At 49.2% G+C, this 27,625-nt stretch overlaps 1 protein-coding gene across 1 annotated transcript; it reads left to right on the top strand.

The window, feature by feature from the left end:
* The first annotated feature begins 8,718 nt into the window (after nt 1–8,718).
* Nucleotides 8,719–10,882, top strand: LOC125153082 (metallothionein-4). Its single transcript, XM_047835979.1, has 3 exons — nt 8,719–8,749; nt 10,155–10,220; nt 10,791–10,882. Exons 1-3 carry the CDS (start codon nt 8,719–8,721, stop codon nt 10,880–10,882), a joined length of 189 nt encoding a protein of 62 aa, XP_047691935.1.
* The last annotated feature ends 16,743 nt before the right edge of the window (nt 10,883–27,625 follow it).

Below are 27,625 nucleotides of genomic sequence, written 5' to 3'. Positions count from 1 at the left end.
CCACTCTGCTTTGCTCCTTTAGGTCATTGATATGAATAATAGGACTTAGTGTTAATATTTGGTCATGCTGGAAGTTTCCACATTTAATTTTCTATTCTCTGTTTTTGAAATCGTTCAAAATAAAAATAATAACTCAAAAAAGAGAGAGCAAAAAACAAGGAAGAGCATTGGCCCAGAGTTCCAACTGAGAAATCTGCCAAGTGCCGCTGTTCCCTTGGGCAAGGCCACTAACCTTGAAGGTGAAGCTGGTGTTCAATGGCTTTCCTACGGGTTCCAGCTGCGATACCACCCCCACCCCAGTGAGAGGAGGTGGGCGGGATGCACAAGACAAAACAGATTGTAAAAAGAATGGCTGCCCCATTTAAATAGAAGAGAGGAGGGGTGAGGCCTGACATCCCCTCTGCAGCAGCCCCTGCAATACACCTCCCTGAATCCCCGGGGGCTGTGAGCCTGAGCGGCGTGAAAACCCCAACACTCCATGAGGAACCCAGAGTCTGGCTAGACTGGGAGAAATGAAGGGCCAAGACCAGGCAGCTAGGGCACAAAATTTAAGGAGCTACTCACTCTCAGGGTCATTCAAGCACCACCCTGCACTTGCGTGCCTTTAGAGAAATCCTGCTTGCTTTCCCTTTTTCTGACGGCTGTTGAACTATGTATTGCCCCTGCTGGAAAGCAAGCTCCTGATGACCAGTCCCTGTGTCTGGCTCACTTACCTCATCCAGAGTGTTAACCTGAAGCCTAGTACACAGCAGGGCCTGAATGTTTGCTGAAGCATTGATGGAAGGAAGGGAGGAAGGAAAGGAGGAAGGGAGGGAGGAAGAAAGAGAGGAAGGGAGAGACGGAGGGAGGGAGGAGGGAAGGAGGGAAGGGGGGAGAAAAGAAGGAAAGGAAAGTAGGAAGAAAAAGGACTTAGGAAGGACAAATGGACAGAGATGTGAGCCTCTCGTCCCATCCCCAAAGCCCTAATCTGGGCTGCCAGCCAACCTGGGCCAGCCACTTTGCTCCTGGGGGCAATGAGTGTGGGTAATTGTTGGCTTTGACCTTACTCATCCTTCCTCTAGGGCCGTGTGCAAAGCGGAGGGTTTCACTTGCCCAGTGGGTACTGAATTACAGCCCTGGAGCTGGAGTCCTGTGTAATTAACTAGCAGCCACAAGCCCTGGAGAGTCTGTGAAGTCTGCCGAGCACACAGATGATTGGGCATCGAGCAAGGTGGCTCCTAATTAGCCTTGGCCTGATTTTTACAATCCACAGAGCTGAGACCCACCTCCTGGGAGGCTGGTTATGCACCGGTTGTGGGTTCTTTACCTGGGCTCCGTGAATGGAAGGTGGGAGCCTGGAAAACAAAATTCTGTGTGTATACATTTTGGTTGGAGTGAAGAGACTTTCTTGGAGCTATCCTGAGACAGAACAGCCCCAGACTCCCTGGCATGTATAGCTTTCTCAGTCTCTCTCTCTCTCTCTCTCTCTCTCTCTCTCTCCCTCTCTCTCTCTCTCTCTCACACACACACACACACATGCATTGTTACCTTAGCTTAGCTGATGGAACAAATGTCTAGAGACATATATTTAAAGGAAACGTGAAGAACCTTACAGTTTATCAAAATCTACAGAAGCTCTTCCTGATGATAAGATCTTCAGAACTTGGATCACAGAGAGGGAAGCATCTCGTTAGCCCAGCAGGGGAGGAGTCATAGCGCATGAGGAAGGGGGTGCTGGCCCTGCTCCTCTCAACCAGCCTCCCACTCCAAAGCCCAACTCGCCAGGGTTTGGGGCTCTGTCACCCCTCTGCACCATGCTTTTCCAGGCCGGGCTGTGGACAGATTTGTGACAATGATGTTCACCCTTCGTGTTCTTCACGGCTTCCTACTGCTCCCGCGAGTTTTCTATCCTAGCATCTCCTGTCCTGCTCTTTCCACTTATCATCTCCCTTCTAAAAATGACAAGCTGATGTTCGGAGAGGTGACATGCCTTGCTAAAGCATCGAGGCCAAACTCCAGGTATATCTGACTCCACATCAAGCCGTCTATAAACATAGCACGCCACCACAAACATAAAAATCTTAATAATATCTACCATTGCTCAAGCACTTGCATGTTAAATGCTTGATCTTCTTCATTTTCTCTTAATCCTCACCATAACTCTATGAGTAGACCCAGGGACCCCCATTTTATAGTTGAGGTTCACAGAGATAAGGGAGCGTCCATAGAAAGCAGATGGAAGAGGCAGAATGGGAAACATGTGTGAAGGACCGCTGCCCATAATATTCATTATGCTCTCTCTTGCTAGAGTGTGAAAGGCTATCAAGAAACCCACAATTGGTGCGAGGACAACTAGGCTGTGGTTGTGAACGGACAGTGACACTGGGAGGCAGGGGCATGCAAATTATACCTCAATGAGGTACCATTACACTTCTTCACACTTATCAGAAGGGCAAACATCTCAAAGTCTGAATATAAGAAGTATTAGAGGAGGAAGTGGGGAAATAAGAACTCTCAGAAATTGCTCAAGGGAGTGCAGATTAGTATAAGATCTTGGGAGAGCGACTGTCCCCCCTACCAGCTAGCCACCCTCCTTCTAGGGATGAGTGAGTTTTGTATATTTATGTACATGACATGAAGGGGGATGTTCCTTGCAGGATTTTTGTAATAAAGAAAACATAGTATAAGGGTCTAGGGCAAGAGCAGGTGCAAGGGGGCCCAGTTAGGAAAGGAGCCGAATCTTCCCGGGAGGTGATGGTGGCCCAAACCCGGCGGCCGGCGGCAGTCAAGGCAGGCGAGACTGAGACTGAGACCATAGGGGAATCTGGTTGGAGGTGAGGTGGGGAGAGGCGGTTGGGGATGGAGTCTGAGATGCTGTTTGACATCCATATGGAGATGCTGAGTAGCAGCCGGAAATATGGGGCTGAAGTTCAAAAGAGAGGCCGGGGCTGGAGATGTAAACTGGGAGTCATAAGCACATAGATGGTGTTTAAAGCCATAAGCCTGTTAACTTTTTTATTTCTTATAAATAAAAGAGCTGAAGCAAATATGATCGTGTTGACATCTGTTAATTCTGGGTGGTCGATACGATGGTGGTTGTAATACTCTTCTTTGTACTTTTTAGTAGGTTTGAACTTTTTAATAATAAAGTTAATTAGTAAATAGTTTATAAGGTGACAAGGCTCCAAATTGCTGACGAGTTCAGTCAGGAATGCCTCAAACCTAAAACGTAGGTACTGGTAACTAAGTGAGGAGTCAAGTTCAAGTCCTCCCCTGCCATCAACCTAAGTTCAGTGACTGGGGGTTGACCCTGTTTCCCCATCCGAACAACAAGAAGCTGACCCACAATTTCTGAGGGTTCTTGCAGGGCTGACCATCCAGGATTCAAGCTGGTGCCTCATAGGGTCCCTGCCAGCCCAGATGGTATCCACCAACCTCTCATGCCTAGTCTTCCAGATAAGGCCAGAAATACTCCATAAGAGGGCTCTGTAGATGGAAGTCCAGCTCTGCCTCCAAACAGATGAGAACTACATCGAGGGGAGTCAGAAAGAAAGGGCTCCACCGTCCCCAGGCCCTGGGACCCAAAAGGAATTAGGCTGAGTTTAAAAGTAGGGAACTAAAAGGGTACCTGGGTGGCTCAGTCAGTTAAGCGGCCGACTTTGGTTCAGGTCATGATCTTGCAGTCTGTGAGTTCGAGCCCCGTGATGGGCTCTGTGCTCCAGCTCGGAGCCTGGAGCCTGCTTCGGATTCTGTGTCTCCCTCTCTCTCTGCCCCTCCTCCACTCCTACTCTGTCTCTCTCTGTCTCTCAAAAATAAATAGATGTTAAAAAAAAAAAGTTTTGTAAGCAAGGAACTAAAACCCAGAGACTTTTAGCCACAGTATTTGAGAAGTTTGAATGCATCCAGTTCAGGACCCCAAGACAGGCTGAAGTCTATTAAAAAAAAAAAAAAAAAAAAAAAAGAGGGGCGCCTGGGTGGCTCAGTCGGTTAAGTGGCCGACTTCAGCTCAGGTCATGATCTCACGGTCCATGAGTTCAAGTCTCGCGTCAGGCTCTGTGCTGACAGCTCAGAGCCTGGAGCCTGTTTCAGATTCTGTGTCTCCCTCTGTCTGACCCTCCCCCATTCATGCTCTGTCTCTCTCTGTCTCAAAAATAAATAAACGTTAAAAAAAAATAAAAAAAAAAAAAAAGAATAGTCTATGATCCTGAAACATACAAATAGGTGGGTGGCTAAACCAATCTGCCAAGTTGTAATAGGCCCAGGTAATGATAATGACACTACTACAATAATAAGTGCTTAAAATGCATTCTCTCACTTAACGATCATGAGGACAGTGCCGTAGGGTTATCATTTTCATTAGCCAGGCTTTGCTAATGAGAATATTGAGGCTCTGAGCAGTCAAGCAACTTGCCCCACATCATGCAGCAAAGAAGGGGCAGAACGTGGATTAGGAGCAAAGCAGCATGACCCCAGATCTCAAGCTGTTGACTGCTCTTGGTGAGCAACTCGTTCCTCTCAATCTCCTCAACAAGAGCCGGAGAAGACAGCCTCGGCGTAACTCTGTTAATTGAGCCATTTATTCATCGTCAGCCCATAAATATTTATTGAGTACTCACTGTGTGCCAGCGCTCAGTGTGCCTGGCCACGGGGATGCTGAGATTAATACGGACTGACTTCGTTTTTGAGAAGCATGCAGTCTAGAGAGAGAGGTCAGTGTATAAGCCAGCATAATAGAACCGATGGCTCCAGGCTGCTCCAGGGGGTAGGGCTCGTACGTCTAGAGGGTCCCTGTAGGAGAAAGGATGGTGATTCCCAAAAGCAAAACATGGGCCAGGGTGTGGAGTCATGGCGCAGGACTCTTCTCTGACATCATCAAATGGTTGAACTTCCATTCCTAAACCATGAGTCCCAGAAACTTCTTTCTGGCAAAAAACACTGGGCTCAGGAACATGTGTTTAGCTTTTTCCTTCATGAGAAGGGAGAAGATAGAGAGCCCTGTCATTTTGTAAGAGAGGGGTATTGGCTGCTCCTTTGGAACAACCTGTTTCATTGTTTTGAGAAAGCCACTGGACATATGCACGGAGGAGAGGCCATAGCTGGAGATGGAGATATTTAGGACTCAGTCTCGAAGGACCTACAACTGCTATGTGACGAGAGAAGAGCTGCCATCGTCAGGACTGCTTTTCTGCAGAGAAGTTCTTACATCAAGACCCCTCGTTTGAGGGGGCAGCGGGGGTGGGGTAGGGGAGTTCATTAACCAATGGGATTTGAGAGCCCCACAAAACCTCTGAACTTGTGGGGGGTGGAAATGTGGTGTTTTGTGCATTTTTTTTCCGGGTAGAGGATCCAGAACTTTCATCAGATTTTCACAGGGCTCCTTGAATCCCGCCGGAAAGCTAAGGATCACTTCTTTGAAGATGAATTAACACATTTTTCAAATATTAATTTTCTAAGGGTGGATTTAAGCTGTGCCTAGAGCCATTGCATGTTCTTGGGGGTGGTGTGTGTATTCTTGTCTTCGTGCTCCATGCAAAGATCTGGAGCTGAGACCCAGAAGACAGGCAAAAGGGCAAAAGGGGCCTGTGGATGTGCTTCTCCAGGCACTTGGAAGAAGGACGGCGGAACATGAACGGGACAGCCTGGGGCACAGCTCAGCATGGACTCGACTGCCCCATGCCACACATGGTTGTTTCAATCTGCACAGCCCAGCAACTGGGAAATATCTTCGTGCTATGGGATAGAATTTTGAAATTATCATTCAGACGGGGCCTTCAGCAAATCACAGTGTCAATCATCTGAGGAAGAAGCCATTCCTGGCTCAGACAGGAAAGAGGGAGGAGAGATGGCTTGGATGAGGGTAAAGGACAATCCCTTCCTCGCTCTGGGCTCACGGGTTGGGCTAGACCTTCTAAGGCATTAGTATCTGCTGCAGGGCACACACATAAGAGGTGAGGCGGGGGAGCTGACCCTGCCAAGAGATGGACTTGGAAGGAAGACGAAGCCAGCCTCCAAACTCTGACAGCAGCCCTGCCCAGTCAGGGGTTTCCCAGGCCGAGATGTCCTCCTAAACTTCACAACTGTAAGCCCTGGTTTTACTCACCCTTGGCTCCCCAGTGCCCCGCACAGTGCCAGCCTTTAGAAGGAGGTGAATGGATGAACATGCCTGGATCCCCTAGAAGGCTGTGAACTCCTTCCAAGCAAAGGCCATTTCTGATCACTACAATATCACCCCTGCCTACCCTCCCCGTGTCCTGCTGATGACCACGGGGCTGAATCCCTTTCTCCTCACTAGAACTTCTCAGCTCAAACCCATGGTTCCACGGGTCAGACTGAGGCCTCACTGGTCCTTATGGATAAGTAACGGAGACCCCGGCAACTTACAAAAGGAGGATCTGCCTCCACTGGTTATGGCCAGGCCCCATCTTTTTTTGCCTTTCTGACTGGTAACGGTATTTTTCAGCAGAGGTCCTCCGTACCCACAGGCAGGATCCTCATGCATTTATACGTCCACTTGTCATTTACTCACTGGTTCATTTGTCCACTTATGTGTCCACTCACTCTCTCATTCATGTCTTCAGTCCTCTGACCACTCATCTCCTTCCTGTATTCATTCATCTCCTAAACGTTGTGCAGAACGCTGAGGAAGAGAGAGGCATCAGACACAAATCTTGCCTTTGAGAGCTCTGAGATTGGGGCACGGGGCACAAGAGCCATGGACATGCTCACACAGCAGAGTACAAAGTAGTAAACGTCATGAGAAACATACAAACGCATCACTGAGGGGTCACAGAAGTAAAGACTTCTTCCAGTTGAGAAAGGGGGAGATCAGAAGCAGCTTCCTGGAGCGTGTGTCATCAGTGGCAGCTCCAGAATTTCTACGTGGAGAGGGGGTGATGCCTGAAGCTGCATCATCAGGGGAGCACTTTACACAAGACTGAAGAGCAATCCGCTGCCTATATCAGAGAATGAGGTTATGGTGAAGATGGGGGGCTCGTTCTCCCACAGAGCCCCTCTTGCTTCTACTACTCAAGAAATGGCATTTGAGCTCATGCTTCGGTAAATGAGGAGGATTTATTTGGACTCGAGGCAGTAGGGAAAGATGAACACCTGACAGGAGCAAAGGCCGGATGTGGAAAAGTTCGGGGCAAGTATGGGGAGCCTGGAGTCCCTAGGTTTTGGTGAGGCAGGTAGAAGGGAGGAGTGGGCAATGACCTGAGAAAGGTAAGTTGACCTTGGAATGCAAGACTAAGATGTTCGGGCTTCCTTCAGCAGATGGTGGGAACCGCTGAAGGTTTTGAGAATAACAAGAGAATAGCAAGAGAAAAACAGGGCCAGTGCTATTTTGGGGGTTCTATCTCCGAAGCAGTGTGGAGAATGAAGAGAAGCAAACAAGCCCACAGGAGGCTGGTTCCAGGCCCTTCCTAATGTTTAGGGGGGCAGAGCAAGAGCACAAATGGAGGTTCACACGCCACTGGCTAAAATATCTAAAAGTTATAAATCAAATTGACAAATAAAATACATTCCATCCCCCTACCTTACAGAGAGCTTCATAGCCACCTGAAGGACCAGCTTCAAATGTTTAGTTCTCAAATCCTCGCACTGGAAGGCACCTAGAGAGCTGCCCATGGCCCCAAGGCCCACCTCCCTTCTTTTCCCAACCTTAGCCTCTTCCCTCACTCCGAGAGGCCTCATGCACACCAGCGGGCTCCCAGCCCACACATCCAAACTCTGTTTGCACCCCCAGCAAACAGCTACCTCCAGCCACCCTTCAGGCCTAGAGTGACACACACCAGCTGCCCATCTGCCCTTGGGAGCCTGGGGCAGAGGTCTGAGCAAACCCTCGGAAGCAAGCTGGCTTGGGATGAGACAAGATTCCAGAATCCAGAGTGTTATGTGTATGGTCTAGAAGAGGTTGTGTACTTCGGTTGGGGACGTGCCCCTGACCTTTGGCCTTCTCACCCAGGGAGTCTGGAGGATATGCCAAAAAAGGCCCCAGTGGGGCTTTCTAAAGCCCAAGACCCTGGCTAGAAGCCCCCTCTGCCCATGGTAAGGGCTTTTAGGACCAAGGGAGATGGAATGAGGCCCCGAGCCAGGCCCTGTGAAGAAGGGAGCAGAAATGGCATGGGGCGCCTGGGTGGTGCAGTCGGTTAAGCGTCCAACTTCAGCCAGGTCACGAACTCGCGGTCCGTGAGTTCGAGCCCCGCGTCGGGCTCTGGGCTGATGGCTCAGAGCCTGGAGCCTGTTTCCGATTCTGTGTCTCCCTCTCTCTCTGCCCCTCCCCTGTTCATGCTCTGTCTCTCTCTGTCCCAAAAATAAATAAACGTTGAAAAAAAAATTAAAAAAAAAAAAAAAAAAGAAATGGCAGGCTGCACAGGACTTGGAGAGCAGAGGGTACAGCTGCCAATCTGAGCACTACGAGCACCACTGGAGCCTGAGCCCGGGTCCTTGATACCTTGGCACATACGCAGATGGGTGGATGAGCCACCTGCATCCCTTCTGAGAAGCCACCTGTGTGACTGTACTGCCCTCCCTCTCCTCTGCCCTCCTTCTGCCCGCTCCCTCCAACCCCCAGCCCACAGCGTCTGGCCGGGCCGTGTGCAGGGCGTCTGGCCCCAGGGACAGGTGGGGTGCGCCCAAGTGCACACCTACACAGCTATAAATAGGGAGCCTCCAGCGGCTGCTGGCTCAGCTTCTCTTCCCCAGCTGTGATAGCACTGGAGCCTCTGGAACACCTGGACCATGGACCCCGGCGAATGCACCTGCATGTCAGGTGAGTGAGCATGCCCACTCTGGGGTCCTGGGACCTTGCACCAGCTTCCCACAGGGCACCCACAGGGCTCTGATGAATATTTCTCTCCCTCCAATTAGGAGCCGCCAGTGGGGTTTGTCTCGGACTGGTGACCTCTGGGACGGCTCCCACTCTGTGGCCTACCAGTCTGGTTTGCTAGAATTGAGACCCTGGATCAGGGGGCACTTAGTGTCAGGCCCCCAGGGGCAGCCACCAGAGTTGAGGAAGTGCTGTGGCTCAGAATCTGGCAATCTGGTTTTGGTCCACTGCTGCCATTCACTCCTGACACTTAGTATTTCCAACACTCAGTTTCCTCATCCAAAAACCAGGGTCACTCATCCCCAGCTGCCCACCTCCCACTGTTGCTATGAAAGTGTTAAAATCATAAGGCATTTGCAGACGTCAAAGGAGTTATTAGAAGCATACGTGGGCTCCCGAGTCTCTGAAACTCCTTAATTTCACATAAGCACGTAGCACAGGAGGAGAGAGGTCAGAGTTTGGAGACATCCTGGTCTTTTATCAAGAATCCTCACAAGCCTCTCTGGTCCTATACAGGACTATGTCTATACCCAAAACTTGCCAAAAAGACAGAAGCTTCCAGCATTTTGACACTCAAATGATAGGGGGGATGATTTTTTTTTTTAAGTGTAGATGGTTTTTGTATGAAAACAAGCTATGGCTGCAGCTCTCTTTTGAGGTTATTTATGTCCCTGGTTCTTTCTCCTGGCCCTTCAGGGTTGCCATCTTGCCTGATGCCTTGCAAAGGTGAGGAGGGTATACAAGGCTCCGACAGCCCCTGGGGGACCTGGGGCTTGGTGGACTTGGCCTAGTCTCGTGGTTCTCAACCCTGACTGTACATCAGACTGGGTTGCTTTTTAAAATATGATTCCCGGGGCCCCTGTGTGGCTCAATCAGCTAAGTGCCCAACTTTGAGTCAGGTCACAATCTCATGGTTCGTGAGTTCAAGCCCTGCATCCAGGTTCTCTGCTGACAGCCCAGGGCCCGCCTCGGATCCTCTGTCCCCCTCTCTCTCTGCCCCTCCCCCTCTCAAAACTAAATAAACATTAAAAAAAATACAATTCCCTTTTCTCCACCCAGACTCACGAATCAGACTATCTCAAGGGTCGGACCCATGAATCTGCAATTTAGCAAGTGTCCTGGCTGAAGGGCTGGACATAGCCACCCCAGTTTCCATCCATGGTCTGTGACTGGGAACCGCTAAGGGCCCCTGGCCACTTGTGTGATGCTCGACAGCATCTTCTATCCTCTTGCCCAGCCCCTCCCCAAGGACAGACCACTAACCTTGCCACCGGGACGATCTGCAGCACACCTTGTGTCCTCGTTCGATCTCAGTCCTTAACGCTTGTGGCTCTGTCTTCTCTTCTAGGAGGAATTTGCATCTGTGGAGACAATTGCAAATGCACAACTTGCAACTGTAAAACGTGTCGAAAAAGTGAGTTATGCTCACCGGGGGCACCGCTGGCCAGAAGCTAAGAAAGTCTGTTCCCTCCTTTCTCAACCCTCCAGCCAGCCATGGTGGTATTAAGCAGGTTCTGGAGGCCTTTGACCCATGCGGGAGTGATCTGAAATGAAAGCTGAGCAGAGACCTGGGGCAAAGCTCTTAAAGCTTGCAGCCCACCTGGGGATGGGGGCCTCCATGGGGTTGCGTAGGAAGAGGGCTGCGGGGAGGTCCTGTTGTGGCCAGTGGTGAACGGGGTGGAGCACTGGCCTGGGGTCATGAGCTCTGAGTTTTAGTCTTGATCTGCCACTGACCAATGACCTTGAGCAAACCCCTTCCCCTCTCTGGGCATGTGGCATATTCTTGATGACTCCTGAGGACCCCTCTGGCTCTAACATCCCACAGCTTCCTGCCCCAGGTAGGAAGGTCTTCTGCTAATGTGGTCTTCTGCTAATGTGGATAGAAGCCTGTGGCATGCTCTGCTTTCTCTAAGTGGTGGGAGAGGAAGTGGAAAGATGGGGGCGTGGCCCCCAAACTCACCTGTCTGTCCTGTGACCTTTTCAGGCTGCTGTCCTTGCTGCCCCCCGGGCTGTGCCAAGTGTGCCCGGGGCTGCATCTGCAAAGGGGGCTCAGACAAGTGCAGCTGCTGCCCCTGAAATGCATCCGTTGTGCTGGAGGCAAGGCCTGGGAAGCATCTGTACAGAGCATTAGTCGAGAAGTTAGAATTCTTGTACCATAGGTTATGCTTTTTATATATTTGCTCAGATGTGGTGTTGGTGACATTCATGTAAAGTGCTTGCAGTAATAAAGTTTCCGCTCATGGTTGTCTGATGGCTCAGAGCACTGTTTTACCCTAAACCAGCAGGACGGAGAAGGACTGACTGTTGCAGACATGGTAGGCGCCGGCCCGCATCCCTTCTGCAGATGGCAGCTAATTACCCAAACCTGCAACTCTGCCTCAGGGGGCTCTCTCCTGCTGCACGAGCTTGCTAGATGCCTGCACAGAGCAGGCCAGGAGTACTGGGAAATCATCGCCCCTGGGGACAGCCCTTAGCTAATGACAAAGAGGAGTTGGTGGACGAATACCCACAGCATCTTTATCCTTCCAGTGGGACAAATCTGTGACGGGTTCTAGACCATGCTCGGGAAGTCCCCAGCAGCAGAGAGCTCCAGTAGCCCATGGTGGTGACCTGCTCCTTAACATACGCCATATTGCCTTCCTTCCTTTCCCGCCTCACTTCTCCATTTTCCTACCAGTGCTTCCTGGGATCCCCCACCCAACAAAACTTGTGCGACAAAACTTCCGCTTTGGAACTAACTCAATCTTAGGCAGGCTCTCTGGCATAATATTGGCCCAGAATGCCTCACTGTGTGAATAGTGATATTTAAGGAACTTTAGCACTGAATCGTCCATGAACTCCTAGGGTAGAATGTCTGTGCAGATCTAAAGAAAACCCCCAAGGCCAAGGTACTGAGGGAATTAGCTCCCTGGTTTGGTTATTTGGGCTCACTTTGGGAGTGGGTGACAGGGTAGACATAGGCCAGGAGAAACTGATGCTCTTCCCTGAAGTTCTTGTATTTCACGGAAGTCAATGTGAAGAGAATCTGAGGTCTTTGCTATTCCCCCCCAGATTGCTGACACAGACATCAGAGCTTTCGCTGCCCTGGCCCAAGTCCAACTAAGCTTAATGATTCTAAGTGCTGCCACTATGTCATTATGCAGCACTTATAATGCATCAGCCACCGTGCTGAGCATTTTACACACACGTTCTCATTTAATCCCTTCAACAGCCCTGCAAGAGGGTGGGTTGTATGGAGGAATCCTGGATTTTAAAAAAAATTACTTATTTTTAAATAAATCTACATACACAAGGTACAAAATACAAAAGATACAAAAGGTATAAGTCTCCTTCCACCTTTGCCTCCCAGTCCCTCCTCCTCAAGACAGTGACTGTAACCACTTGTATTCCAGGGATATTCCCTGCTTGTACAAGCATGTGTGACACACTGCATCACACACACACACACACACACACACACACACACGGCAGTGTACTACATAGCTGGGGAAACGTGGTGTTTCCCCTTATATAGTAAATTCTCTGCCAAGTCCTTTTTTCCACTTAAGAGAGAACAGTAAGTAGAAGGAAAAATAAGATTAAACCACAAAAAAAAAAAAAAAAACATGGTGACAAAACAAGAATCAATGGCTGAAGCACAATGGGAGACAAAGAGGGAACTCCACATATGTCTCTTTCATGGCAGAGCTGTCCCTGAGCCTAGCACCTGCCATTGACCGTGCAGAGCAGGGGCCATAAACAGCTATAGGAAACACTGGTAACAATGAGCCTTCCTCTCCCTAAAAATGCACATACTAAAACCCTCATTCAATTTTACATATGAGCTTAGAGAATTCACAGGCCCCCTGAGTCATCTCTGGATCCCTAAGGAGATCTTGGTTAAGAATCCAAGGCACGTGCACGGTATCTATTACTTAAAAGAATAAAGTGGTCTAATAACAGATTAAAATACTGAGCACTTACTTCTTGCCGGGCACTGGGCCCAACATCTCCCCTGCATTGTTTCCATTTAATTGTCACAACATGACCTCGTGAGGTCAATACCGTTATCAACTCCATTTTCCCCAGATGAGGAAACACAGGCTCACAAAGTTAAGTGACTTGCCCAAGGCTATACAGCTAGTTTATAGAATGGAGATTTGAATCCAGATATCCAGACTCCAAAGCCATGCAACTGAGAGCAAGTGGAGGTAGACAAACAACTTTGTAGATGGCCAGTGTTGAAGGCTGAAGTCACTGGAGGCTGGCACCAGGGAAGGGGAGGCTCAGTCCACTCTCATCCACACCAGCACCCTCAGCAGAGTGGGGCGGGGTGTGGGGGGACTCAAGCCCTGAGGGGGGTGTTCATTCATGCCGCCAAGGGCCTGAAACCAGGGCCCATTACAGGCTGGAAGCAGTCATCAACTCCACCAGCCTATGTCACGGTGGTCATCAGAGACCATCAGGCTTTTGGGTTTTTTTTCTTGCATTTCTAATTGCCTTTTCCCTCTTGTTATTCATTGACCAATCTAATATACATTGCCTTATTTCCTGATATTCTGCACTACTATCATTCTGGGATGTCTTTTCATTGTTCTCCTAGGTTAGATCTATTGTTTCTTGGATTCCCCCATCATGCTCTTGGGCTCCTTTCTATTTTGCTGGAGTATATCCTCAAGCAATTTTTTACCAAAAGGATGAATTAAGAAGAGGTGTTTCCTCCCTAAACATCAGGAAACACCTTTATTTTTCTCTCAGGCCTGACTGGTAGTCTGGCTGGATATCCAATCTGAAGTTCGATATCATTTTTTTTTAGCACTTTAGAAAGCATTGTTCCACTGTCTTCTCACATTTGGTGTTGTTGCTATGAAAACTAACATGGCCTACCCTTTATTTTTCATTGGAAGCTTTTGAGAAATTTCTCAGCCTTTTTGCAATCCTTTTATTAATCTTTGAGAATTTGGTCAGTCACATTTTAATATATAAGAACTTCTTCTCTGAACACTTATCACAATATCTTGTTTGTTTGTTCAAATGAAGTCATTTCCTGAATCTCTCTGATGCACTAAATGCTTTTTTAATTTTTGTCATCAAGTCTCCTCTTTCTGGAACTATTTCTGCTTCTTTGAGCTACAAGCAGGCTCTGCGGGTGTCAGTGAGGCTTGCTGACTGGCAGGCTTGGTTTTAGCATGCCCAGGTGGGGACCTAGCAGGCAGGTGTGGCCCACCCCTCGGTGTCAAAACCAAAAGGGCCCTCCTCTGACCCTTTTCTGCGAGCCCTGGCCCCTCCAAGACTGGTTACTCCATTTCTTCTGAGACATCTCGCAGCCTCAGCCTGGGGGGAACTGGCGATGTTGTGAAGGAGGCCAATATGACGATCATGAGGTTCTACAGTTACGTCTTCTATCACTCCCCATCCTGGTTTCTGTGACCACCTCCTCTTCTGTTCTCTCATCCTGACTCCCCCAACCAAACCAAAACAAAATAAGACAGAACCCCCAAAGTCTCTACTTTTTTGATCTGAGCTGTGGCTTCTTCTCTTCCCATTTACCCATCAGTGTGATTCGACCCATTCCAGTATTCCAGAAAAATGTTGTAACCTCTCATCCATTGATGTGCTGTCCAAGCCATCCTCCCCCACACCAATTCTCACTTCTTTTATTAAGTTTTTCCTTCTTTGTCTTTCTTGAGTTTCTTTCAGTAGATTCTCAGGAGGAAGAACAGGTAAATGCATGTGCTCAGTCTACCATCTTGAGCCAAAATTCCAGGCTAGGCTTTTTAGTGGTATTAATTTTTTATCTTTACAACAACCCTGCAGGATAGGGATTCTTATCTCCATTATACAGGTGAGAAAACTGAGACTCAAAGAAGTTAAAGATCTCTTCCCAAACTCAGCCAGGACTAGTTGAGAGAGACGCTTGAAGACCACGGAGTAAGTAAGATAAGTGGGGGGTGGGGGGGTAATATGCCGAAGGGAAAAGTGAGCAGACTAATTACAGGTGGCCATGAGCAGTAAAACTTGAGCAACGTGAGGAAACACCAAGGAAACAGATTTTACATCAAGATAAAGAAGAGTTTTGTCAAGGAAGAGCTGCTGAGAGCAGGAAGGTAGTGTGTCAGGAGGCTGGCACATTACACATTGTGTGCTTGTACTACCGAAGGGACAACGGAGAGCCCTGAGAGACTGTGACAGAGTCTGCACCTGCTCAGGACATTCTCCAGCTTCGATGGAAACCAGAGGAAGGCTTGGTGGGGAAGCAATGAAATGCAGGTCACGGGATGGGGAAGGAAGTTCCTCCCGTGGACTGCAGGGGGCGCTCGAGGTCCAGAGGCAGGTGCGGAGGAGTGCGCACTGAGCCCTGGGCACTGTGCAAGAGTTGAAGTCCTAATTCCCGCCTCAGTCTGGCTGGGTTTGAGGCCCAAGAGATCCCAGAAAGAGCTTAGAACCCTAGACACAGCTGCAAAGAGGATAAATGAGGCAAAACTTTCCAAGGGCCCATTAAAAGGCAATGTGTAAGCCACCCAGATTCCCAGGACAATGTACGTCTAAGAACCATGAAATCCTCATTTGTCCCAGTAACTTCATTTCTGGAAACCTGTCTAAAGAATTTGCCACAAATTCAAGGGAAAATAAAAAAGCATCATTCAGGGGCGCCTGGCTGGCTCAGTTGGTTAAGCCTCCAATTTCAATTCAGGTCATGATCTCACAGTTCAAGAGTTTGAGCCCTAGATCAGGCTTGCTGCTGTGAGCACAGGCCCTCTCTCTCTCTCTCTCTCTCTCTCTCTCTCTCTGCCTCTCTGTTTCTCTCTCTCAAAAATAAATAAATATTTTTTTAAAAAAGCGTCACTCACACAAGAAGGTTCATTGTAGTACTATCCACAATTGTGAAAAACTGGAAATGGCCTCAGGTCTACAAAATCATTCAAGTAAGCAATGGCCCTCACACATAACAACAGGATATGTTACAGCCAATAAAAGTGAAAAAACACAGGAAATAATTATGGTAAAATCTTAAGTAAATATTAGGCTCCAAATGAGTTACACAGTAATTTTTTTTCTTTTAAAAAGAAGCCACACAGGGGCACCTGGGTGGCTAAGTCAGTTTAGGCATTCAATTCTCTTTTTTTAAATTTTTTTTATGTTTATTCATTTTTGACAGACAGAGACAGAGCACAAGCAAGGGTGGGGCAGAGAGAAAGGGGGCCACAGAATTGGAAGCAGGCTCCAGGCTCTGAGCTGTCAGCACACAGCCCAACGTGGGGCTTGAACTCACGAACCGTGAGATCATGACCTGAGCCGAAGTCGGATGCTCAACTGACTGAGCCACCCAGGCGCCCCAAGGCATTCAATTCTTGATTTTGGCTTAGGTCATGATCTCACAGTTGGTGGAATCCAGCCCCACATCCGGCTCTGGGCTGGCAGCATGGAGCCTGCTTGGGATTCTCTCTCTGCCTCTCTTTTTCTTTGCACCACTCCCCCACCCCCTCACTGGCTCGTGCTCTCTCTCTCTCTCAAAATAAATAAACATTAAAAAAAAATAAATAATAAATAAATAAAATAAAAAAGAAGCCACACAATATACAAAATATGGAAATGAAATATGCTACAATGTTAGCAGTGGTTGTGTTCAAATACAGATAAAAGATAATTTTTCCTTTTCCATCTTTCTATTTCTCTGAATTTTTCTAAATTTACTGAAGTAGCATTTTTTTTAAATAAACAAATACTGTTTGAAAAGGGGAAAAAAATGTATCCTTTGAGCCAGCAATTCTAGTTTAAGGAATGTTGTATACTCAGGAAAAAAGTCATGAATCTACACACACAAAAGCTACCAAGATGTTTATCACATCACGGGTTATGATAGTGAAGATCTGGAAATGAGAAAAGTGTGTCAGAGGAGGGGACCGCTTAAGGAAATTGTGGAATAAACCTACTAAAATAAAATGGTAGAAATGAAACTAATTTCATGGACAGATGTTCGTAATCTACTGAGAAGCAAGGAAAAAAAGTAATTTATAAATCAGTGTATATTGCAGGCTTCTATTTTTATATTTGAAAGGACTGTATATGTATTTTTTTTTAATTTTTTCAAAATATCTACACTAAACAAAGAAGGAAGAAGAGGGAGGGGGGAGCCAGACCCAGATGTTTTTTAATCTGAGGTACAGATGGCCTGAATTGTACAATTTATTTTTAGAAGCAAGGAAAAGGCAGAGTACTTGAAACAGTGGTGGAAAATTTGGGCCATGTGACTCCAGTTCAATATGCACTCTCTAAATGGAGGCTTCCCTCCCTCTCCACGTCCAGCCTCACCCTCAGCCTCCCCGTGGCAAGTGCTCTCACTTACTTTCTCGTATTTCAGTCCCCAGATACCTTAGTCAAGGAGGCAGGGCTAGGCATGGCTCTCCACATTTGACAGAGGATGAATCAGAGGTCCAAAGACGCCAGCTGGTGATGAGGCCGGGGTTGGAAAGCGGGTGTTCTGATTCCCCTGGCTCCCTTCCCTATATGTCTGAGTTCCTACAAATCACCCTGGAGTTGCTATAGGATAAACAGCAGGGCGTCTCCACCTCAGCACTAGCAACATGTGAGATTGTTTGGGGAGCCTGTCCGTGCGTTGCAGGAGGCTTAGGAGCATCCCTGGCCTCTACCCCATTAGACCCCAGTAGCATCCCAACCCACCCCACCACCACCGCCACCGACACGATGTGACAACTAAAATGTTTTCAGACATTGCCAAATGTCTCCTGGGGGCAAAACTGCCCAACAGGAGAGAAATACTGAAGGAAGGTGAGATGTGGCACAGAACTTGGAACGCTGGATCAAGCTGCTCTGGGGCTGTTTCTGGAAAAAGGCGATGCTGCCTGTCCCCAGACGTGGCAGCAGGTGGTGGTGGAGGGGGTCTAATAAGGAAGGGAGAGAGAGAGGAGGGGAGATGGTTTATGCAGAAAGGCAGGGGCCCCAACTTGCTATGCTCTCTCTTGACAGCACTTGGCTTACTAAGTGTAGATTTCTTATTAAATGCTTCCTTGCCCAGACAGTGGGTTCTCAGAAAAGACGGGTGTTGTCATTGTCCTGCTCTCCTTTGTACCTGCCATTCCTAGCACAATGTCTGGATTAAGGCAGTGCTCAATAAATGTTTGTGACATGGAAGGAGAGAATTCACCATCACAACACTCATTTCACAAAGCAGGATGGTGGGGGCCACAGGGCAACTTCATTAGTACATATAGCATTTAACCTGACTCTTCATGACCTGGCCTTCAAGGGGTCTCATAAAAAGGGGTGACCCCAAGGTCAGTTCTCACGCTGATTCATTCACTCACCCTTCAAAGACATTTCAGGTGTGCAGGGAGCTTGCTAAGCACAGAAGGGAGGAGAGGAATGAAACTCCTCTGTCAGCCTCTGCCTTTAGGGACCTCTGAGTCTGTCAGGGAGACTGTAGGACTACCCACTCTCCTCTCCTACAGGGGAGAAAATACCTAGGCAAAACCCCATAGGAGTTCCAAGAAGGGTGGTTATGTCTGGCTGCAGGCAGGACTGAAGACTTCCCGAAGAAGGCAGCATTGAAGCAGGGCCTCGAAGGATATGTAGGATTTTAAGCAGGAAAAAATTGTGGGCAGGACATTTCAAGAAGGCGTAACAGTATGCACAGAAGCACGAAAGCAGGAAAGCTTAGGGGGATATTTTGGAAATAGCGTGGATTACATTTAGTTGCCAGTGTAGGTGAGGGCCAGACTCTGCATGGAAAAGTAGGCCAAGGGGAACTGGAGTCCATCATTTACTAGTTCCAGCTCCCAGAAGATTGCTGAACACAGAAGTGTTCATTGAGCGCTGTTTGTTGAGCGCCTATGACACGTTAAGCAATCTGCATGAAGAATCTCACTGAACGTTCACTATAACCCAAGTGGTAAGGAGCATGATTAACCCCAATGAATCGCTGAGGGAAACAGGAGATTCAGAATCAGGTCTGTCTGACACCAAAGCCAGTCACTCTGAAGGACTTCAGTCTTCACTCACTGCATGTAGGAAGAAGATTCTGGCAGTAATGTCAGGGTGGTGTGGGTTTTGTGAGCAGTGCAGGACCCCTGTCGCCCTGCTGTGGTTGCCCAGCAGACCCCCAGAGTGTCTCCTGCAGTTTGGGAGGGCTTTCTCCTGCCCCAGCTATAACGGACCCTTCCCTCGTCATAACCCATCCTCCGCCCTGAGCCACAGAGCTTCTGCCCCCAACACGCACAAGAACTTCCACAATCGGTGGCCCCTGAACTCCAACCCACCAATGCCCAGCTCAGCTCAGCTTGAGCCTCGACTCCCTCAGGGTTTAATGCCTCCTTCCCTAGGGCCCTCACTGAGAGGGGACGGCAGACCACCTCTGTTCCTATTCTACTGAGGAGCCCCTTGGGGAAAACTCTTAGAGGTAGGAGTAAACCCCAGGAATCAGGGTATTGGCACAGTTGCTGGGGTCAACCTGGCCACCTTCTGAAACCTGGAAGCTTGGAGGCTGCCTTTCCCTGCCTCTGCCTCCCAACACTTCCCATCCCACCCGTGTGATCAGAGAGAACAGAATCTCCTCGTGGCCTTTAGGACCCACACAAAAGGGGCCAATGCCTGGCTAGGAAGGGCGCAGGAGGGCAGGGGAGACAGAACCAGCAGCCAAGTTGGACGTGAGCACTCAGGGGAGTGCTTGGTATATGTGCCTGGTATAGGGCAACATTTCCCTGACTTCTGTCCTTCGAGAGCCACCTACACGATTTTGGGCATAACCGCATATCACCTGGTCTATTATTACACTTAAATTTATGTTAAAAGGACATCTTGTATCACTACTAAGGAGGAGAGACTGAATCACTTGCCATACACAGAAGGTAACCATGGAGACAGAGGGTTATTACATTTCTAGGTAAGTTGTTCTATGGCCTGCTGAGGCTCCTTCCCCCACCCCTCTCCTGACTCCTTACCCTCTCTGTGACCAGGGCCCCTTCTGTTTCAGCTGCCCCTGTGGATAAAACTGCTCGCTTAACATTCCTTCTACTAATAAAGCCAGATCTCCCCAAGAAACGACTTTATTTGCAGATAAGCGTATTCGTAAACTCTCTCGGTATACCACCGTCTCCCCAGGCTCCCGAACTCCTGGTCAATTGTTCAGTCCCAGGATAGTCAATTAGGAGACCCTTTGAGGGCAATGCAAGAGTCTAATGCTTGCCAGGATCCATTTCAGCCAGGGGTGGGAATTGCTGGACTCCTCGCCTTTTTCTGAGATCAAATGGGGATTTTCTGCCCATTAGTGGATCACCCTGCCTGATCTCCACCCCTCAGCCTACCTGTTCTCGCCTCCTGGCCCCAATCTAATTGGAAAGAAAACCGTCTTCGTGCACTCCCTTCTCCCAGGAAGCCCTGGGGTTGGGTGTGGGAGCCCAACAAGAGGACGAATGGCTGTGATTTAGCTGGATCTGGCTGACACCTGGAATCCTGTGTCTGATGGAGGCAGCAGCAACTCAGGGAGCACAGAGCTGAGGCGGACAATGGAGCTGGGTGTCCTGAAGGAGACATAGGGATCCCAGGCTCCCTGCAGCATCCTCACCCGACCTCCCCAGGCTCACACTCACTCTTAAATGGGAAAAGCCAGCAAGGTTAGGGCCCTGCCCAGAAAGTCTTCCAAGTGTCATCCAATTTAAGCCTCAGACAAACCTATGAGGTAGGAATTACTATTATCCCCATTTAGGAATCATAAATGGGAGCCCTTGAGCAACCCAAGGCACAGAAATATTAAGTAACATGTTAATAACTTACCACATTGCTAGTAGATGGCAGGGGCAGACTGTGAACCCAGCCAGCTTGACTTGAGAGCCATTCATTCATTTATTCATTCAGTAAATGTGTCTTGAATGTCTCCCATATACAGGACACTGTTCTAGGCACTTCGGACCTGTCAGTGAACAAAAGCAATGATCCCTTATAGGCTTGTGTTGCTTACATTCTAGCAGAGGTGACCGACTGTGCATAAACTTCACAAGCAAGTCAATTATTTTTGTTTGTCAGACGGTGTTAAATGCTGTGAAAAAAGAAAAGATAGAGCAAGGTATGAGGGATCAGGAGTCCTGGCGGTTTGGGGTATGTGTTGCGATTTTAAGTAGGGTGATCACGGTGGGCTTCCTGGAGACAGTGAGATTTGAGCAAAGACTTAGAAGCAAAGAAAGAAAAGAGGGAGCCCTGTGGATACCCCGGGGGGAGGCGCAGCACGGGCAGGAGCACAGACAAATCATTTTAGGCTGTGAGAATTAATGAGAGGACAGAGGGGAATAAAGGTGGGCATGAGGGGGACTCGCTGCAGGGACACACGTATCCAAAATGTTCTTTGGAGCTCAGAGAAGCTGAGAACTGAGGGATGAGGGCCAGCCATGTGAAGAATCGGGGCTAGGTAATGTGTTTCAGAAGGATGTTGTGGTTTTCAGACCCTTCCATATCCTGGCAACCCTTGGATGTGCTGGGTACACGAGTCAGTACATACGTGCATATACACATACACGTGTATAGATACAGAACACAACCACATATACATGGATCTGCCTTTTTAAAAATCTTTTTAAGTTGGTTTATTTTGAGAGAGTGGGCAAGCAGGGGAGGGCCACAGAGAGAGGGAGAGAGAGAATCCCAAGATGACAGTGAGGAGCCCGCCATGAGATCATGACCTGAGCCGAAACCAAGAGTCAGAGGCTTAACCAACTGAGCCACCCAGGCGCCTGGTGGATCTTGATATGATATATATATTATGTATATAATAAGCACTTATGTTCACATATTTATTATAAGAATTGGCTCACACAATTATGGAAGCTGAGAAGTCCCACAATCTGTCCTCTGAAAACTGGAAAACCAGGAAAGTTGTGGTATAATTCGGCCTCAGTCTGGAAGCCTGAGACCCAAGAACACCAATGTCTGAGGGCGGGAGAAGATGGATGTCTCCGCTCAGGCAAAGAGCAAATTTGCCCTCTCGTCCTATTGGTGCCCGGAACAGATCCAATGATGCCCACCCACTCTGGTGAGGGCGATCTTCTTTATTCAGTCTACCAATTCAAATGCTAATCTCTTCGGGAAACATTCTCACAGACACACTCAGAAATAATGTTTTACAGCTCTCTGGGCATCCCTTAGCCCAGCCGAGTTCACACACAAAATCACCATCCCAGGGAAGGGGGGGGGGGGGGAGGGGGTAGACTGCTCTCCCACATCTGAAACCTCAATCCCAAGGAAGTCTGAGAGGCCTGAGGGGGAAGGGCGGGGGCAGCTCTGGCTGAATGTGTTGGCATGGATAATTCGCTTGCACTGAAAGTCCTAGATATTGAAGCCTTGAGGACTATAGGCAATTCCAGCCGCACGGGCCAGAGTACCCTTAGGCAACATGAAAACAAACAAGCAGGAAATAAACCGTACTGCTAGGGTTGGTGAGGCTCAGTGACCTGAAATTGCATGAAGCCCATGTTGAGAACCAACCTGGACTTCACATAATACCTTGAGGTTTCACATGATAGCGTCTCCTGGGACTCCTGGTTCTCCTCTTCTGGTTTTCTCCTGTTCCACCATTACTGAAGCTTCCACTCACAGACCAACACATGCGAGACCTGCAAAGCCAGGGAAACCAGCTAACTCAACTCCTCAGATGAGGCCATGTGGAGGCCTCTGGGGCAGCTCATATCTTGGAGGAGGGTGGGTTTCCAACATTTGAAACATTTGAAACAAATTTCCAACTTTTGAAAATGCTTGTCCAGCTCTGATTTAGAACAGAGGCTCACTCTGCTCGGGGCGACATTTGGAGCAGTGCTCAGTCTCTGAGTCTCAGTCTCCCCCACTCAGCAAAACCAGTCTGAAGGCTCACCAGACTTGCCTTCCTTGGGGGGCAGCCAAGGGATCACCTCTAAAGGGGGAGGGATGCAGGTGCTAAGGGGGTGTCTCCTTAAAAGAAGTAGAGGGGCTCAGTAGGTTGGGCATCCAGCTTCAGCTCAGGTCATGATCTCAAGGTTCGTGGGTTCGAGCCCCACGTTGGGCTCTGTGCTGACAGCTCGGAGCCTGGAGTCTGCTTTGGATTCTCTCTCTCTCTCTCTCTCTCTCTCTCTCTTTCTGCTCTTCCCCCATTCATGCTCTGTCTTTCAAAAATAAATAAACATTAAAAAAAATTTTTTTTAAAGAAGTGGAAGCTAGGGTGGGAGAAGTGATAAGAGCTCTTTGGAGGGCTTGCAGAGGAACCTCCACTCTTGGGCAGGCCACAGTTGCTCCCCTCCAGCCTCCACCTTTCAAACACTTAACTGCAGTGATCCTGAGATAACTTTTGTTCCTTCCTCCTTCCTTCCTTCTTCTCTTTTCTTTTTTTTCTTTCTTTCCTTCCTTCCTTTCTATTATTCTCTCTTTTTTAAACTCTGTCTCTAGATAAGCCTTGTCCCTATGAAACCTGATGCAACTTTGCGAAAGGTGTTTGCACCACAAGCAGGTAAAGTGAGGCCTCCCCATGGGGGTCACCACGTGACTGACTGTCTGAAATGCCACCATGAGCATCGTTTCTTCTCCTTCTATAGCCTTTGACCAGTTGTCTGGTGCTTTCCTTTGCTCCTCTGTGTCCTGGGGATTGAGTGTCTTCATTTGCTGAGCAAGGACGGTGAGACTCATAGGAAGGATGTGAACTGTTCTGGGTCTGGCTTGTGGTGGCTGCGGGCCACATCACTACAATCTCTGTCTCCTGTGGTTGGTCACACTGTCTCCTCATCTGTCTATCCTCTGTGTGTCTTATAAGAACACTTGTCATTGGATTTAGGGCCCAATCCAGGATGATCACATCTCAAGATCCTTAATTCAATGACATCTACAAAGACCCTTTTTCCAAATAAGAGAACAGTCACAGGTTCTGGGATCCGACATGGATATCTTTTGGGGACCACCTTTTCAGCCTGCCACAGGCTGAAAGGGACTCCGCAGAAGGAAGAGATAAAAGGAAAGCTGCTTCCCTGTGAAGCTGGGATGCAGCCACCTAGTGCCACCCCCTCTTCCCCCCACCCCTCCCATCAGTCACCCCAGCGCTGTCCTTTAGGCTTCCCAGAGCCAGCCCCTCCCAAAACCAATTTGCAAGGCCCTTCCACTGGTGTTAGGATTATTTTCCTATTTGATAAGAGATGAGGGAATGGGGTCCCAGCGCAGCAGGGTGCTCAGCACCCCATTTAGACTAACCTGGCGCCCCAGAATCCTAGAATAAGAAGAGAGGCAGGGAAGGGCCGGGAAACATGCCACGGCCGTTTGAGGAGAGAAGTGCGCACTCTCTGTCCTGGGCGGCTGCAGCGGCGGACCGGTCCCCAGCGGTGCACACGGCGGCAAGCACACGGACGGGCGGGAAGTGTCCCCCCCCCCCCCCCCCCGCCCCGTGCACGCGGCGGGAAGCGGCCCCGGGCGGGGAGTTCAGGAGCGCCGCGCGCACCCGGTAGTGCACGCACGCGGCTGCTGGGTGGGGTGGGGGGAGCGCCCGGCCGGGCACAGGGCGGGGGAGGGGGGACGGCTGCCGCAATGCGCGCCTCCGCCTAAGCCTGTGTGCCCAGATGGAGAGAGGGGGCGCCGTGTGCGAGCCGGCTGTGCATGCGCGCCCCCGCCTGGGGCTATAAAAGCCTCGCCACCTGCTGCCACTAGTGCGTCCAGTTGCCGGGAGAAGCCAGTTCACCTCCTCCAGCGGCAGCTCCTCTGGACATGGACCCCGAGACCTGCCCTTGCCCTACTGGTGAGCCCCCGCCCCCATCCTGCGCACAGAGCGCCCCTGACTTGCAAGGAAACGGATGCCCAACGCCTGGGCTGAAGGACCTTGGGGGGACGGGACCCTCCATGTTTGCCATTTTTAACGTCGTTGAAGAGTAGACATGGCTATATCCCACAAGGCACTGAGATTTGGCACCCCACCTCCTCCTTTATGCCTGGCCGCACCCCACTTTTAGCACCTTAACCCTTCCTGTGGCATCCGCCCTTCTAGGTGGTTCCTGTACCTGCAACGGCTCCTGCAAGTGTGAGGGATGCAAATGCACCTCCTGCAAGAAGAGTGAGTATGGGGACCCCTCCCCCTGCCCCTTCCCCCTGCTCCCTGAAGTCAGCCTCTCCCTAGGCAAGATGGAGAGACCCCTAGATCCCCTGTGACATTGCTTTTGACTCTTACTGGGACAGAACCACCTGGGGAGGCCTTAACATACGGTTGCTCGGGCCCTGCCCCCAGTGACTGGTTCAGCATGCCTGTGGCAAGATGTTTTTCTATATTCCCAGATTCTGATGGACAGCTATGATGGAGACCTTCTACCCTGGTCCAAACCCTCACCTCAAAACCTCAAGTACCTGGAGAAGGGAGTGGTGAAGCTGGGGGCTAGCTCTGGAGTTTGGGTCCCTTGGCCCCTCTCAGGCCTTTGAGGATCTCCTCAGTTTGACCTCCCCCAAGTCTCCCTGGAAGCAGTGTAATATGCTTGGGGAGGAGGAGGTGGGTGTGTGTAAGACTAGCCATAGAACCTCCCACCGTCTCCTGGAGCCCCTACCATCTCTGTTCCTCCAAGTTCATCCTTCAAGTCCCTTTTCAAGGCCATTGTTTACCCTGTGATGTTTTCCCCTAAAGGTCCAGCACTAACCCCCACCCCATCCGTGGGACTCCCCTGCACCCACACAAGGGGTTGTGGGCTATCTACTGGGTACTCCTCCCCAGTGGTAGCCCAGCATGCAACTGACATGCCATAGGTGCTGAGTCAAACTGCAGTGTGAGATTAGGAAGGGGGCAGCGCCTAGGCCCCTAGCACCCCTCCCTTCCCCTTTCCCTTTTGGTGGAGACAGATGCAGGGAGAGGCCATCAGACTGGGCATTCCCCATTTGATCTGCAGGCTGCTGCTCCTGCTGCCCGGCGGAGTGTGAGAAATGCGCCAAGGACTGTGTGTGCAAAGGTGAAGAGGGCACCGAGGCTGAGGCCGAGAAGTGTAGCTGCTGCCAGTGAGGACCCGCACCCCGTGTGAACCAAGTCGGAGAGCTGGGTGGTCCAGGGCCACCTCTTCTGTGGTGAGGCTTGGCTGTGTGTCCCCTTCCTCTGCCAGCTGCTGGCAAGTGACAATAAACCCTATGAATGGCATAAGCCAAGGACTGGTCTCTTCTTAAAGGGGAAGGAGGTGTGGGGAAGGGGGAGCCTAATGGGAGGGAACTGCCCGATTGAAAAGTGAAATCTTGAGACATGGATACTGTTCTCTTGGGGCTGGGATGGAGCTCTGGGGGTGGAATACATTCTCCCCCACCTTCAGGTGGCACTCAAGCCTCCTGCTAAGTCAAGCTCAGTTCTGGGGACGGAGGGGAGACTAGACCCATATGTTTGTCTCTTACTTCCCCCTCTCAACCTCCCTTTGTTCATCTGTATAATGGGGTTGGTGGGGGAGATAGTTAAAACCAGGCCCCAGTCCCAAAGCCCTGTGATTTCTGGAATTTTCTAGTTGCTCCTGCAAAGCTGCCCATTGTCGGAGCCATCAGAGGAGAGAGTCCAGGAGGCCCAGGGGCCTGTCTTGGCAAACCGTCAGCTGCGTTTCCAAGGTCACCACCCTGAATAGCCTGTCTCCCCAAAACAGATTGTTCGGCTCCTTTCAAATCACTTCATCTGGCCGTTTGTCTCCAGCCCCTTTTTCTCCAAAGGCAAGTAGGGTAATAAGAGCTTTTATCCATTGTGGTTATGATCCAGTCCTTGGTGAAAGAGAACACTCAGATTTACCTGGGTTGGCTAAGAAGGGAGAAACAGAATTCTGGGAGACAAAAGTTTCCCAGTGAGAGGACACAATCCGGTAAACACATCAGTTTTCCTCCAAGTTAGTTTTTCAAGATAGTTCATTCAAAAGCCCACCAGGGTTTATTTTTAAGACCTAATAGGCTGAGTTTAGAAAAACAGTGTGCAAGAAAAGCCAGTTTTGAAAAGAACAACGGACAGGGTTTGCCCTCACCGGCTAGAATTACTTGTTCTAAAGGTCTAGGAAGTGGTGTCAGCTCAGGGATAGATCCATTGGACAGAGAGGAGAGTCCAAAAATGGACCCCGTGTAGCTTCGAGTAAGAGATGATTGGGTCAGTAGCCAAAGGCAACACTAGTCAGTGAACAACTGAACTAGTCAGTGAACCCTTTTGCATATCATGTGAAAAAAATTTTTTCAATTGACTTAAATACCTAAGTGCAAAAACAAAGCTATAAAAGAATTAGAAGGGGAAAACAGGACAGTGTTTATTCCTCTGGGGTGGAGATGATTCTTTTAAATAAGACCTAAAAGATCGAACATTTGAGATTACCTTGTGCTAAGCCCTTTTAAGTACATGATCTTACTTGATCCTTAAACTCTAGAAGAATGGTGTGATTATTATACCCATTTTACTGAGGAGGCAATAGGGCTGAGAGTAATTCGCATGAGGTCGGTTAAAAAATAAACTGAGGTATATGTGTTTATTTAAGCAAAAATTTGATACAAATCTGGCAGATAGAAAGGAACTCCAAGGCGCTGCACAAAGTTGAAAGACTTTTATAGGCAGAAGGGAGCAGGAACAATGAAGTTATAATTGGAAAAGGAAGGAAGGAAGGAAGGAAGGAAGGAAGGAAGGAAGGAAGGAAGGAAGAAGAGAAAGGAGAGAAAAAAGGAAGAAAATAAACCCAGGTTGATTATTGCAAAGTTACTTTCCTTTAGGAGATGGGAGGAGTCTATCAGGCATATTACCTAACTAGTGCTGATCAGGCAGTTCCTGATTAACTGTGTAAGATGCCATTTCTAGGAGAACCAAAACTATAATTAAGTCTCTGTTTGGTGACATGGGGTTTAGCATAAGTG

This window comes from Prionailurus viverrinus, chromosome E2 (genome assembly GCF_022837055.1).
Source record: "Prionailurus viverrinus isolate Anna chromosome E2, UM_Priviv_1.0, whole genome shotgun sequence".
NCBI classification, from domain to species: Eukaryota; Metazoa; Chordata; class Mammalia; order Carnivora; family Felidae; genus Prionailurus; species Prionailurus viverrinus.
The sequence above is the reverse complement of the archived record's forward strand: the minus strand, read 5'-3'. Positions and strand labels throughout refer to the sequence as shown.